The sequence below is a fragment of the Anarhichas minor genome, unplaced genomic scaffold (assembly GCF_050575085.1).
Source record: "Anarhichas minor isolate MPS153535 unplaced genomic scaffold, ASM5057508v1 ptg000007l, whole genome shotgun sequence".
Classification (NCBI taxonomy): Eukaryota; Metazoa; Chordata; class Actinopteri; order Perciformes; family Anarhichadidae; genus Anarhichas; species Anarhichas minor.
Genome location: NW_027466453.1, coordinates 13,599,006 through 13,612,941, shown reverse-complemented (window position 1 = coordinate 13,612,941; position 13,936 = coordinate 13,599,006). Strand labels below are relative to the sequence as shown.

Here is a 13,936-nt window from a genome sequence, read left to right as displayed (position 1 = left end):
GTCGAAAGGTAGACTCAGCAGAGTAGTAGACGACATAAAGGAGGCACCGGATTGACAAAAGTTGTGCAAACACCACGGTAAAGTCATAAAACAGATGAAGGCCCATGCTCCAACATCCTTTGTGTCTGTGTAATGTGAGAGTCCTGTGGTTAAGATCTCAGACAGATTGGATGCGACTGTGACCTCAATGGCCATCTGTCCCGAGAGGCCACAGGGCAGGGTGCAGCGATAAAAGACGAGTGTCAGTGTTGAGACATCCCTCAGTGGGCAAAACAAGAGGACACTGTGTGCAAACCCGAGAGAGCAGAGAAGAAGAGAGAGCCTCCCCTCATGTGTGCCTTTATACAAAATAAAACGGGAGGAATAAAAGGAAAAGGTCTCGCCTGCTCCGAGGCGGAGGCGTGCAGCCGGCTGAGGCTGAAGCTTTGGGCGCAGGGCGCATCTTTTACTCCGACACGCTCCAGAGGTTTTGAGTTTCATGTTGCCCCAGAGGAGCGGAGAAAGCACCTGTTGTGGAGACGAGGATCAGCAGGCTTCAGGTGTACGCTGTGTGTAACCGGAGCTGGGTGTGCGCCCCGTGTCGAACAGGGCCCGTTATCTGTGTCGTCTGGGCCGCGGTTACAACAGAAGACACAGAATGCTGAGCAGCAGTGGAAACATTAATCCGAGTCTGACCTCTGACCTCAAGGAGTCGCTCTCTGCCTCGCAGGCTTGGTTGTCCTTTGGACTGATGCTATCTGACCAGAGGAATGACTGCCTTTTGGGTTCCTTTCTTCTTTGTGTGTTAAGATTAACGTTCTATTTTAAAAATCAAACAAAACGTTCTTTAGCACAAAACGGAATCGCACGATGTAACTACCGGCGTGGATCAGAAAACCAAACACAGAGTTGCCCCGTATCCCTCCTATAGTGCAACAAATATACATTGTTTTTGTGAAGTTTTACTATTTCACTACCCTCCCATTGACCCCTGGACTGTATATTATGCTCTCTTTCAAGTCCCCCAGCTGCAGGCTCTAATGGTAAGGCTTCACACTGTCCTCATGAGCAGGCCTGGTTAAATGCATAAATCCTGAGATGAAAAGGGCCGCCTTTCACACCAAGAAGAAGCTGTTTTCCCAACTCATTTAGACGTGCGGAGTGTACGGAGCAAAAAGCGTCGAACGAGGGAAGGCATAACAAAAAAAATAAAGTCTGTAACGAGGAGGTAGCCGACAGGAACCTGCCTTCTGGTTAAGTTGCCGACTAAAACAACAACAACCCTTTGATATCAGTCAGCACTGACACAGTTGGATGTGACTATTACAGGCTCTTCTCTTGTGGCCAGGCTGAAATCAGTTGGAAAGCTTTGTTTGTGCAGAACATTGTAAATCTATTATGGCTGCTAATTTCCCTTCATACCACTACAAAGCATACCAATGATATCGTGGCTTCAAGATGAGTATTGCCAGCAAAAACCATGAAACTATCATCCCTCTTTAATTCCACATGTCCTCTTCTCTCCTGCCTATGTCTGTAATCTGACCTCGACGCAAGAGCACATTTAACAGAGCATATTTTAGAATACCCGCTCTCCTTTTTAGAAAGGCTACTACCGGCATTATGTATGTTTTATGCAGCCCATCCTTGATGTTAAGACACCGAATCTGTTTCTCGTCTTTTCACAAATTTGAGCATCTTAGATATATCTAAGCTCTAAGATAGACAGATGCAGCTTACCTTGACAGGACTAAATTACAAAAGAAAATAGCCATTAGCTGTTGCGTGACCAGATTTATTTTTCAGTATAAATAAAAGTAAAATAAATCTACATTCCTACTATGCTGCCCCTAAATGGAAAACCTAGGACGAGGATTAGGCAAACACGCTTCCGTCTTCAAACATGGCTTCCTTTCTGATCAGACATATTCTGTTTGCTCAAGTTACATAGTTTTACCAACAGGTACAACAGTAATGGAGCACTGCGATAGAGTGACAATTAGCACATACCTGTGACAAATACTTCACAGCATTACATGCATACCGACCGATTCACATTAACATAGCGGGCATTTTCAAACTCATAGTTTCGTTACGCGTTTCTGCACAAACATGCTCCCTTCTCTCTCCTGTGCTACTTCCTAAGTAATCCTAAAATATCCGACACAACTCTTGTTTCACCGTCCCAACTCTCTCTTTGACCCCTTTGTCATGTTGACGGATAACCCACACGGGACTGGTGATAACGAGGTCCAGCTTTGGAAGGGACGTTGCCGACAGTAGACAGGGATTGGGATGTGGAAGTGTGTGTTAGGAGGAGTAGTCCTCTGTCTTCTCATCGGGCCAGGGATTGGAAACAGGGCGAATACAGAGGGGGGGACATGGGATTTTGTTTTGGCTGTCAAAATTATCATTTATAACCATTGTGTATGAATGTCCCTGTGCTACTGTGGTAAATCTGCACGAGGAGCTGCTGTAGTAGTATATTTTAGTAGTGCGTCACAGTGAAATGAACCCCAAGACCTACAACACCGTAGATCATACTCTAATGCACATACCACAAGTATTGTTCCTTTCACAGATTAAGTCCCAGAAGAGAAGGGGCCTCTTTGATGGGAGTATGCACTCTGTAGTGTGCAGCCTTATCCCCTTACTGTGACTTGGCGTGGTGCCCCCCCGTAGTCTCTGCTGAATTATGCAAGTGCACAGTGACCTGCCGCTCCTCCACACCCACACACACACACTGCAGTCTTCTTCCTCCTCTTGCAACCTTCATTGCCCCTCAGTGTTGGCCTTCAGCTCTGAAGATAAGGGCTCTTGACGCTTGGCCTGCCGGGATTTAATTGCTGAAGCCCACTTCACCCTCGCAAAGCCGGGCCTTATCCACCTCTCCACCCCCGGTGCCCCTGCTGACAGAAACCTGCTTTTGTCTGCACTGTTCCCCTGCTTTTCTTTTCTTCTCCTACTCATCTTCAAAAGAAAGAAAAGCAGGATAAGAAGTGAGCCGAGGGAGAGGGGAAAATGCTTTTCTCCCCCCCCCCTTCTTATCGCCTCTTTAATATTTCAAGGGGCTGTATTTCACTCAGTGTTGCGCAAAGACGTTCCCATGATTCTTTCTTCATTTTCTCTTTACCGGTACTGCCCCCGATGTGATTCCACGCACTCATCAGCCAACACGTTTTATTCTAATACAACCCACAAAACTTCGACTCATGCATTAAGAAAACAGAGATGCAAGAAGAATTGTTAGTTAGCAGATCTGGTGACAAAGATTTGAACGCCCAGCAAAGGCATCATTTATCCAATCCATCGTCTGTTTATAAACCCTGAGAGACTCCCTGTTATTCTCTGAATGCCAAGCTAGTGAGATAGACAAACTCACTTTTTCTAACTCAGCTGCTGCCGGTCTCAGGAATGTCTCAACAAGCGCAGGGGAGCAAAAAGGAAATTACAACTCAAGAGAGGAGGAGGAGGAGGAGGAGGAGGAAGGCAAGGAGGGAGAGGGGGGCATTCCTCCTTATGCATGATGACAAGCCTGTCTTTCTGCTGTCTCTCTCTCTCTCCGGGCCCTCCACCTGCACACACTTCAAAACACTAAAGCCTCACAGCCACATACTGTGGATCCAAACTGTAGTGACGCCACAATTGTACCTTATCTTCCCCCCTGATAAGACCTGCACAAGTCACTCCTCTCCAGAAAGAAAGAAAACAGGAGACTATTACCTCCCAAGCTACGGTGTTATCTGTGATCTGGCAGTATTCACTGACTGAACCCCTCCCCATCCGCCACAGTTTCTCCTCCGCTGGGTTATCAGATCTGCTTGGCCCAGTTTGGAATGAGGCACACTCAAATAAACACTGTGCCCCGGGGATCTACGTTAGAATCACCACGTTGAGTCTGTAAGGAAAATACTCTTTTTTTTTATCTCGCTCTCCTCTCATGGCTGCCTTGATGTTGTTGTATGTTCTGGCACCGAAACCCTCATAGTCGTCTCTGGCACGGATATAATGTACCAAAGTCAAGTTTCTCCATCTCCGGAAGGAATGAGATTGGATTCTTTTGGCGTTTGTTCTAAACAGGCAGCCTTTAACATAAAGTATGGGTACACATACACTTCTGCATACACACTGCATGTGCACTGCAGCCATGCTTTCTATCATCTTCATTACCGAGCTCTGTACTGAGACCTGTCTTTTCTACGAAACTCATTTTAAAACATTTTGGCTTTCTTTTAGAAATCAGGGTTCCAAATTGGTTCTTCCTGAAGGGCTGAGGTTCTACCCAGAACCATTTGCTTCTGGGTTTTCAAGGGTTCTTTGTAAGACTAAAGGTTCCATTAAGAACCCTTTTTTAAAAGCACAGGTGTTAAAAAGGAATGCCCACAACCCCAGAAACCGTGATTGTGGACTATGATTGTTGTGGGCTGCCTTGCACCACATCGACCCTGGTCCTTTAGAAGCATCATGAGGAACCCTGGGTGGGTTCTAGATGAAACCCTTGGAATACGAGAAGACTCCAGGTAAAAACCCCTGGGAGGGTTCTTATTGCGCTTAGAAGGTAGAAAGGTTCCGGATAGAACCTCCAGTGAGGGTTCTGAGTGGGACAACACACCACAGAGGGGTTTTCCGTAGAGGTTCTGGGTAAAACGGATTCCTCTAAGAACCAAAACAAAAGCCGAAGAACCCTATATGGCTCTAGCAAGTACCTTTTATTGAGAGTGGAAGAACACGTTATTAATGATTACCACAGTTAAAATGTTCTTACCTTGGCCACTGAGGCATGACTCAAAACATCTTTAAAATGCTGTAGATGTAACTACCGTTGAAGTGAATTTCTCCGTGTGTGTAAATTATGGGATAGCTGCAACCCTTTACCTCCGCTGCCCATTCAGCTGTAGCCAACAGCAAGCTGTGGCCGTCAGATGTTATTGGTTTTTTCTGGACAAGACTTTCCATAAACAATTGCAACAATTAGCGGGTCCAACTTTTCTGCATGACTGCCAAAGGTCCGGTAGTTTTTCAGTGCCGTCAGTAGGCGCTGACTCTGGAAAGTAGTTAGCTGCTTTGGTAAATCAAGCCTCGAGGCTCGAGTAGGGTCATGTTATTGACGCCTGGCTGCACAGAATGACATGTCTGCCCTGTCTGAAAGAGTTATCTGAATAATAAGAGTGAGGTGTTGGCAGTGGGTTTCAGGGGAATGCCATGACTGCCTTTAGTTTATACACTGGAGAAAGAAAAATAAGACATCAGGGAATCTTTCCAAGGAGGAGCAGAAAGAAAAGTATGCTGAAGGAGAAGGAAAACACATGCCATAGCTGTGGTGTGAGGAGATGATACCCTTCCTTCGCCTCAACCCCCCCCCCCCCCCCACCAAAAAAAACCCCCTTCATCTCCTCTCCAAGTTCTGACATTTGAGGCAGTGGGAAAGAAAATGTCTCATTAAACAGACTGAGTGACAGGAAAGAGCAGGAAATTAATTGTAAAAAGGATACATTATTTAAGTTGGCAGCTGCTCTGAAGCTACTGTAACACACGTAGATAAGTAGAGTTTTCTCTATTAACAGGGGACAGACTAAGCAGGCATTGATGCCAATAGTTAAATGAAACACAACTACATTAATTTTGAAATAAATAAGATTTGCATATAGGAAAGACAATTAGACAGAGGGAGAAAAATATGTGCATTTATTTCCCAACACGTATGAACACACTCACAAACAAACAAGAACTGTATTTCTACAGCCTGGTTCAATGTTTGTATATCTAATGGATGCAAGAGTGCAAATTATAAATATGTGAATGCTGTAACTTTAACGGAAAAGAACACGAAATGAGGAACATAAAATGTCTGAAACTATTTCTTTGACATATCTTGTGTAATAGGTCACAACCCCTAGGTAAAGCGGTGCAAGAACGGAATGTTCCCCGAGCAAAACTGTAAGTCACACATACTTGGCTTTTCATTCAGGTATTTGTGCAGTAAAGACAACAATTGCACCATTCAAAGCCCTAGGGCATAAGCTCCCTCAAGCATTCAAGTCGAAGAACATACAGTGGGGGCGTCATAAATGTTCAAAATGTTTGGGGACAACTTTTTACTCCCCTTGCCTCCAATCAATAAACTTAGATTATGACATTAACTAAAGTAATAACAGGACACCAGGGGAATATTGGGTGTATTTGGGTGCCTCTGGTTCAGGATTACGGACAAAGAAGTGCTTTCTATTGACTCCCTGAAAAGTATGAAAAAGAGACGAGACAAAACAGCGGTCTGAAGAAGAGAAATGGTTAACAGATAGAGATGTTGCCTCTTTCCCCCAAGGCCATCTCACTAGATAGCAGAAGATGATAAACTGCCATGCAGACTCTTGTCAGCAACTAGTTTCTTCATTATCTCCCCTCATTCCTCTGTCCTTTCCATCATCCCCTCCCTCCTTTTCGAATACTGAGTTGTTGACTCTCTATTAGGGCTTTTGTTTTGGAAGGCTCGGGTTCAGGTGAAATGGGCTTAAATCACAGTAACAAACATCCTGATGATCGACAGTACTCTTTTCGGTTTCTGTGTATTTCATCCAGAATTAGAGAAACTTGTCTGGCAAGCAGCAGCACCGGCCGTCAGTCTACGTAATGACAACATAAAAAGCGTGTTATTTATATAGCGTCTATGGTTAGAGAAGCAGCTTCGGCGTATCGGTGAAGCAACTCTCCGAGTTTAGAACGCCACAAAGTAAATCATCCACAGATGCGTGGCCACGTGCAGCACGGCATACATACAGCCAAACAAAGTTGACACGGTATGGATGTATGAAACTGGAGAGAAAAGAGCAGTGTTTACGGTGAATCATTGAGAGGGCGTGTGCGAAGCTTTTCACTGTTTCAGTGGCTCTGGAGGGACAGAAAAATGCTCAGAGCCACTCTGTTTTCACTTTGATATCTCAGAAACGAAGCATGTTGGATTTGTTCGTTGCTGCTCTGTGCCTTTTTGTTTCATAGGCTATGAAGTCTGTCATAGACATAGGGAGAACGGTTCACTGTGAGCCCACTACAACCACAGTGTGTGCAGTAAATAGCAGTGGGTGGGTGGCTTACAAATATACATTTTTTTATTTAGCTCCAACACATATTGTCATATATATGCATGTGTGGCTGTGGTCGTGCAAACACGCCTAGAAATCTGTAGGATCATTAGAAACAACAGTTTTGGCATGACGCAATACTATCTATTACACAGATTATTCCAGGAAGAATCTGGCACTCCTTTAGCCAGAAAAGCATGGCAAGATGCCACTATGTCAACTTTTCCCAGAATTTAGTAGAAAACTCCCTGGGACGCCTGATGTCCCGGCTACAGCCCTATTGTTTGAGAGACCTTGTGACAAAAGACTGACTTTGATCACTGGCTATGCAGAGTTAAAGCTTTGATAGTAATCTCACTCTTTGAAACGCATTAAAAGCCACAAAGTGAATCAATAGCTGACCTAATCTTGTTTTACAAACTATATACTATAGGGAGAACATTTAGATTGTAAAAGAAGTTCAACATTATGCTGCATCTGTTCCACATTGCTTTGTCTAACAGCTGAATGCTCCTAAACTCAAACGTGACCCGAGCAATATAATGTTTACTACTGTTGTGTCGTGTTTATAATCTGTCAGCATTTACTATATATTCCTCTGGATGATTGTGCAGGTAATTGACAGATTATGTGTTCTCTTGTTATAGGCTGTGTATGGAGAGAGAAAGAGTCTGCACCATGAAGATCTTCCTCACTCCACTGATGCCCTTTCTGCTCTTCCTCGTTCTTCCTGATGGCACCTGGTCCAGTGACTGCCCAGAGGACTGCGCCTGTTCCACGCCAGACTCCATCTTGTGTTTCCAGAGACGCTCCTCTACCATTCCCAAGGAAGTAGACCCATCCACAAAAAGTCTCTACCTTTTTGCCAACGGCATTGAGGGCTTGACAACTGAGGACTTTGATGGCCTGGAAAACCTGGAGATGCTGGACCTCAGTCAGAACAAATTGACTGAACTTGCTGATAGGGTGTTTGAACCTTTGACCTCTTTGAGAAACCTGGACCTGTCATCCAACCAGATCACCCATATTTCAGAGGAATGCTTCCAGGGTATGGCACTGCTTGAGCGCCTTTATTTGTATGGTAATCATATCGAGACCATCCACCATGATGCCTTTAATGGCTTGGAGTACCTTCTGGAACTCAAACTGCAGGGCAACCAGCTGACATCCCTGCCTGCTCTCTCAATGCCACGACTACTGCTGCTGGACCTTCGTTTTAATGTCTTACCCACCTTGGGTCCTTCAGATCTCCAGACCCCAAACCTTGAGTCGCTCAAATTGGGTGGTGTGGGGCTCATCAGCCTGAATAAGGAGCTCATACGTAGTCTAAAGAACCTCCACGAACTGGACATCTCAGGAAACCAACTTGAGTCCTTTCCCTCAGCGCTAAAGGAGACCCACCTGATTCACCTCAACCTGGCTGGGAACCCGATGGGCCCTCTTAAGGTTCAGGACCTGCAGAACCTTGGAGAGCTGCAGACCTTGGACATTAGCAGCCTCAGTTTGCAGGGCCTTCCTGAGGAGTTCACTCATCTCTTACCCCACCTGAGAAAGCTAACAGTTGCAGAAAACCCCTTCAACTGTCTCTGTAACTTAGCATGGTTCCCAAGATGGCTAAGAGCCCAGAGCATCACCCTGGACAGAACAGAGGAGACCCGCTGCCATTTCCCACCTATCAATGCTGGAAAGGTATTGGAAAGACTAGAGCACAGGGATTTTGGCTGTCCTACTACAACTACAGTCACCACTAGTACAGTCAAAACTACCACTACCCTGCCTGTTCCTGTCACTACCTTCCCGATTACCACTAGAGCTATTCTAGTCCCCAGGGCCAGTGACAACCCCACAGACAAAGATGACTCTCCCTTGCCCCCTGTCCCTGCATCCCCCAGTAGCAGCAGTATGGACCCAGGCGAGGAGCAGCATTTCTGTCCCCCTCACACCTGTCTGAATGGGGGTACTTGTCGGTTGGACCAGCATGGTCAGGTAGAATGTACCTGTCCACATGGCACCTCTGGCATGTATTGTGAATTCCAAAACCATCACCCGCCTTCACCACCTGAAGCTGACGTCCCCATGGCAACTGTCAGTGTGGATGCACCAGACATCAGCTCACATCAGGCAACCACAACCTCAATCCTGCTGGACCTCCACCGCTACATTGAAATGCGGCCTCACATCCGTGGAATCCGCCTAACCTATCGTAATCTCTCTGGGCCAGACCGCAGGCCGATTCAACTCAGCCTGCCGGCATCCTTCCCAGAGTACATACTCAGAGGCCTGCAGCCCAACTCCACATACACGGTGTGTGCCAGTCCTTTAGGTGCCCCTAGTGGCACGGACAGTGTCTGCACTGAAGCCCGTACGGTTGCTGAAAGTGTCAGCAACCGTCGTCAACAGATTGACGACCAGAGGCTGACAACTATGCTGGTACCTGCAATTGCCATCTTGCTACTGCTGGTACTCATAGCAATAGCAGTGGGAGTGGTATGCTATCTTCGCAAGAAAAGGGCCAAGGGCCACCTGGAGCTAGACTGTGAGCCCTCCCAGCTAGAGTTGGATGGAGTGAAGGCTGGTTTGGACATCGGGGCATTGCCTCAGAAACAGCCCCAACCCATGACCCCTGAACCTGCTGTTCAGAATGGCAATCTGGAGTATGAGGTGTTGCTACTACAGGATCACTGTACATCAAATAACAATATGACTTCACACAAGCCCTCCTACTTTTGACACCTGGCTTCGACTAATCAGACCTAAAGGAGGATTTTTTTTATTCTTCATCTCTGTTTTCCACACTGGTGAAATACAGAGAGCAGCAAATGCAGTTGTGAAAGTGGAGGACACAGTATTGACCAGGCAAACATAAAAGGAGAAACTGGACATATATTTAACTCAATGCCCTCGGGTTGTCTTAAGTAGACTTTAAACATGTTCAAAAACCTTGGTTTGGACTTTAAAAAGCATTGAAAGTGCCTCTACTCCATTTACATCCGTTCTGCTTCAATAATATTGCCTCACTCACATTGCCGGAATGGCAACCTCTCATCTCCCATGCTGTGATGCTGGGACTGATGCTGTGTTGTGATTGGCTGAGACCTAGGGTTAAGAGACATGGCGACCTCAGGCCCTCCTTTATCTGTTCAGAAAGGAGAGTGCACTGAAATGGGGTTGTGTTGCCCTTTCCCCGTCACAACAGCCAAACTAAACACTATATCAGCAATTGTTGTTGCTGCATGTTGTAACTCCTCAGCACTACCCCAAAGGGATCAGTGCTTGCTGTGAATGACCTTTAAGACACCAAATGAAGTTATGCAGAGAAAATAGCTGATGCTTGTATTCTTTATTTGGCTTTAAACTATTTTTGTTTTTGTATGTATGTTTTTTTATACCTGTGTCTTTGTTATTTTGTATTGTGTAACATTATGACTGTTAACAGCCCTCTATAGTCTCCACACACACACACACACACACACACACACACACACACACACACACACACACACACACACACACACACACACACACACACACACACACACACACACACACACACACACACACACACACACACACACACACTTCTTGTGACTAACAGACAAAACAGCAGATTAAAATCTTTGAAGATTAAAACTCGTTTGGTACCAGCAAAGTCAATCAAAGGGCTTTACCCCCAGAATGTCAGACAGGCTAAGTAGATGTGAGTCTGGACAGACTCAAGACTAAATCCCCCTTCTCGATTCTGAAGCCCTCAGTCTGCTTTGCCACCACAAAGGGAGAAGGTAAGCGGGATTACAAAAGGTACAGAGGGAAGCAGTTGAATGAACCCCTTCTGTTTCGTTGCTGCACTAAACTCCATACAGTTTGTAGCTTGCCTTAATTACAGTAAGCACTCAAATCACTATACAGCAAAAGAACTTTAGAGACTTTATTTATTATTTATATTTACTGCAAGGGGAAACTCAGTTTTATCCCGGAACTACAATTCATGTACATCATGGTACTTGGCCTGGCCCACAACAAGCAAAGCAAATAGTGGTTGAGTATTGTGTTTCCCTTGAGTAAGTGAGTTTCGCTCACTTACACCTAACAAGACTATGTCCATGAGAGGTGCAGACTTCTTTTGTTGTGTAGAGGACAATGAGACTTGCAAAGAGGGAGATCTACAGGAAGGTTATTATGCAGACACAGAGTGCTGAGATCCAAATCTGTGAATATAGGGCAAAGAAGGACTCAAAGTAACTTTGTGTGTGTGTGTGAATGAATGCGTGTGTGTAGATCTGTCAACTTCAGTGATAATGCAAGTACGTGTTCAGTCTTGTGCAAAGACCTGCAGACATCAAGTTACTATCAGTTACCCTCTATCTGCCAGCATGTCAAAGAGTACTTTAAGCCCCAAACAACTCTATCTATCGGCAAACACACCAAAGACACATCTGTGAATGTCAGTAACGTTACCTACCTACAGTATTCCCAGTGCACAATTAACAGTTCCCTGCTAACATGTCTTTATAACACACACAAACAAATGCAACTGGAATAATTGTTTGTCAAATAGAATACATTGAAGATAACCAAAATTATTTTCGATGTGATTGTTAATTTTTTCCCTGTTTATTTTGGGAAGCTTTTTGTTGTCATTCATTCTTTTTTTATTTTTATTTTGTGAACTTATTTGTACAAGTGGAAAGAGCGATATTATCATTAAATGAATATCCAAAAATAAAAAGCGTCAAGTTGTCTTTTTTTGTAGTTTCCACCTTTTTGCTTGTAAGAGGAAGGATTAGATTGACAGGCAACAGAGGGGATTATGTTTGTCATTAACTTCCCTTTCCTTTTAAGCCATCACTCAACGGCGCGAGGGGAGAGATCACAGGAGGGGGGAGTCCAAGAAAGAGAGAAGGGAACAAAGGTACAAAGTGTAGGTGTAATTATGCTGGATCTCAACCACACATAAGTCAGTCTGTGTGTGCGTCTGTGTGTACATGTGCTTGTGTATTTGTGCTTAGTACATTTCAATACTGGTACAGTGCCAAACATCTACATGGACATTCATGTGAGTGTATGTCAGACTCCCTCTTTAATGTCTGTACAGCGTAATAACAAAACAGAGTCTACAGACTGGTTGTTCTTTCAGCTAAATGATGTCAGCATGCCAACATGCTCACAATGCCAACATGCTGATGTTAATCAGGTATAATGTTTACACAGGCGGCAACTTCTGATCAGTGCCTTAAACTGGCATTCTTACGAATGAACAGCAGGGGTTGTGAAGTCTATGAAAAAATGACTACTTCTCACTTCATTTTATTACCCAGTTAACATTCTAAACATGAGTTTATAGTCTCAATCGCTAGATTAAAGTCCTCTTCAATACAACGTGATGTTCATTTAGTAAAACATGGTACCATTTAGAGTAAAATAGACCATAACGCAGGGTATGCTTTAGGGCACAGCTACCTTGGGATTGACAGTTTGAAACCACTCTGTTGTCCTCGTTTTCGTCTTAAAACTTGAACCCCACCCTCTCGTGTCACTACTTACTGCAAAAAAAAAACACGATGACATCAGCCAAAATCCAAGATGGCGAGGGACAAAATGTCGAATTCGAAGCTTCAAGACGGCAGCCCACAAACCAATGGGTGACGTCACAGTGACCACGTCCACTTCTTTTATCCAGTCTATGCATGCACACCATCATAATGTAGCATGTTAGCATGTTGATGGATGCTAATTAGCAATAAACACAAAGTGGGAGAATGTCATCAGTTCTTTAGTTATTTGGCCATAAACTAAAAAACCATGCCGCTAGCATGGGTAAATATTGTTAAAATCATCCATCCCCAATTTCCAAGGTGATTAATAATGAATGTGTAAGTATTTGATTCTCTTTGCTACATTCAACAGTGCACCACCATCCTAAAGACTGTGCAATGTGTGCTTTCAATGGACAATATGAATTCTTCCATGCCAGCAGTGAGCTGAAGGCAAAATGGAAATATAGATTATGATTGAAAACACTCGTTAAGGTTGTAGTTGTATTTAACCATTGAAAATGACTCACTGGTCTCAGCCTAATGAGTGAGCATTGTTTGCAAACCCGCCCAATAAATAGGCTGACCACCCATACGTTTTATAGGAAGGATGCTGGGTATGGGATTGATGCAGCATGCACGCACGTACGCCCACAAACAAACAAACGCATGCATGCATGTACTGGCCCATAGCTGGGAGCTGTTGTGCAAGGTCCCACGTTTACAACACAAACCCATAAAACAGCACCACTCCTGGCATGGAGGCCCTATTATAATCAACTTACTTGCTCAGAGAGAGCAAACTTCCTAGTGACATAAAAAGGAGAAACCTCCTGGGGGGGTCAATACGTTTAAACGTCTTTGTCCTTCCTCCACTGTTTTAAAGGAACAGCGTGTAGCATTTGGTGGATCGATTTGGCTGAAATAGAATATAATATTATCAAGTATGTTTCCTTTAGTGTACAATCGCCTGAAAATAAGATTCGCTGTGTATCCGTTACCTTAGAATGAGCCGTTTGTATACACATACGCTCTAGAAAGGGCCTGGAGAAGTTTCAGTTGGTTACAATCTGCAACCTTACTGCTAAATGTCGTCAGATCCTACACACTAGACCTTGAACCTTGATGCGTCCTGAAATTTTAAAATAATGAAAACACATTTGTTTAAGTTGTAAAGGAATGAAGCCTGTTTCAGCCTCTCATCTGAATAAAATGGAAGGAGTCCGTCTGTATGTATGTCTGTCCATACGTAAATAATGGATACACTGGGTGGACTCCATGTAAAAGGACTGATAGGATACGTAGATGACGTCAGATAATAATAATAATACCTGCAGCTGAAAGAATGCA

General features: G+C 44.4%; 2 protein-coding genes across 3 annotated transcripts in view; one reads left to right on the top strand and one right to left on the bottom strand.

Annotated features, from left to right (window-relative positions):
• coro7 (coronin 7) overlaps positions 1–13,936 on the bottom strand; it is a 93,910-nt gene that overhangs the window by 36,189 nt on the left and 43,785 nt on the right. The window lies entirely within an intron of this gene.
• Positions 7,673–9,906, top strand: vasnb (vasorin b). Its single transcript, XM_076085961.1, has one exon. The coding sequence runs from the start codon at positions 7,710–7,712 to the stop codon at positions 9,783–9,785; it is 2,076 nt and encodes a 691-aa protein (XP_075942076.1). The 5' UTR covers positions 7,673–7,709; the 3' UTR covers positions 9,786–9,906.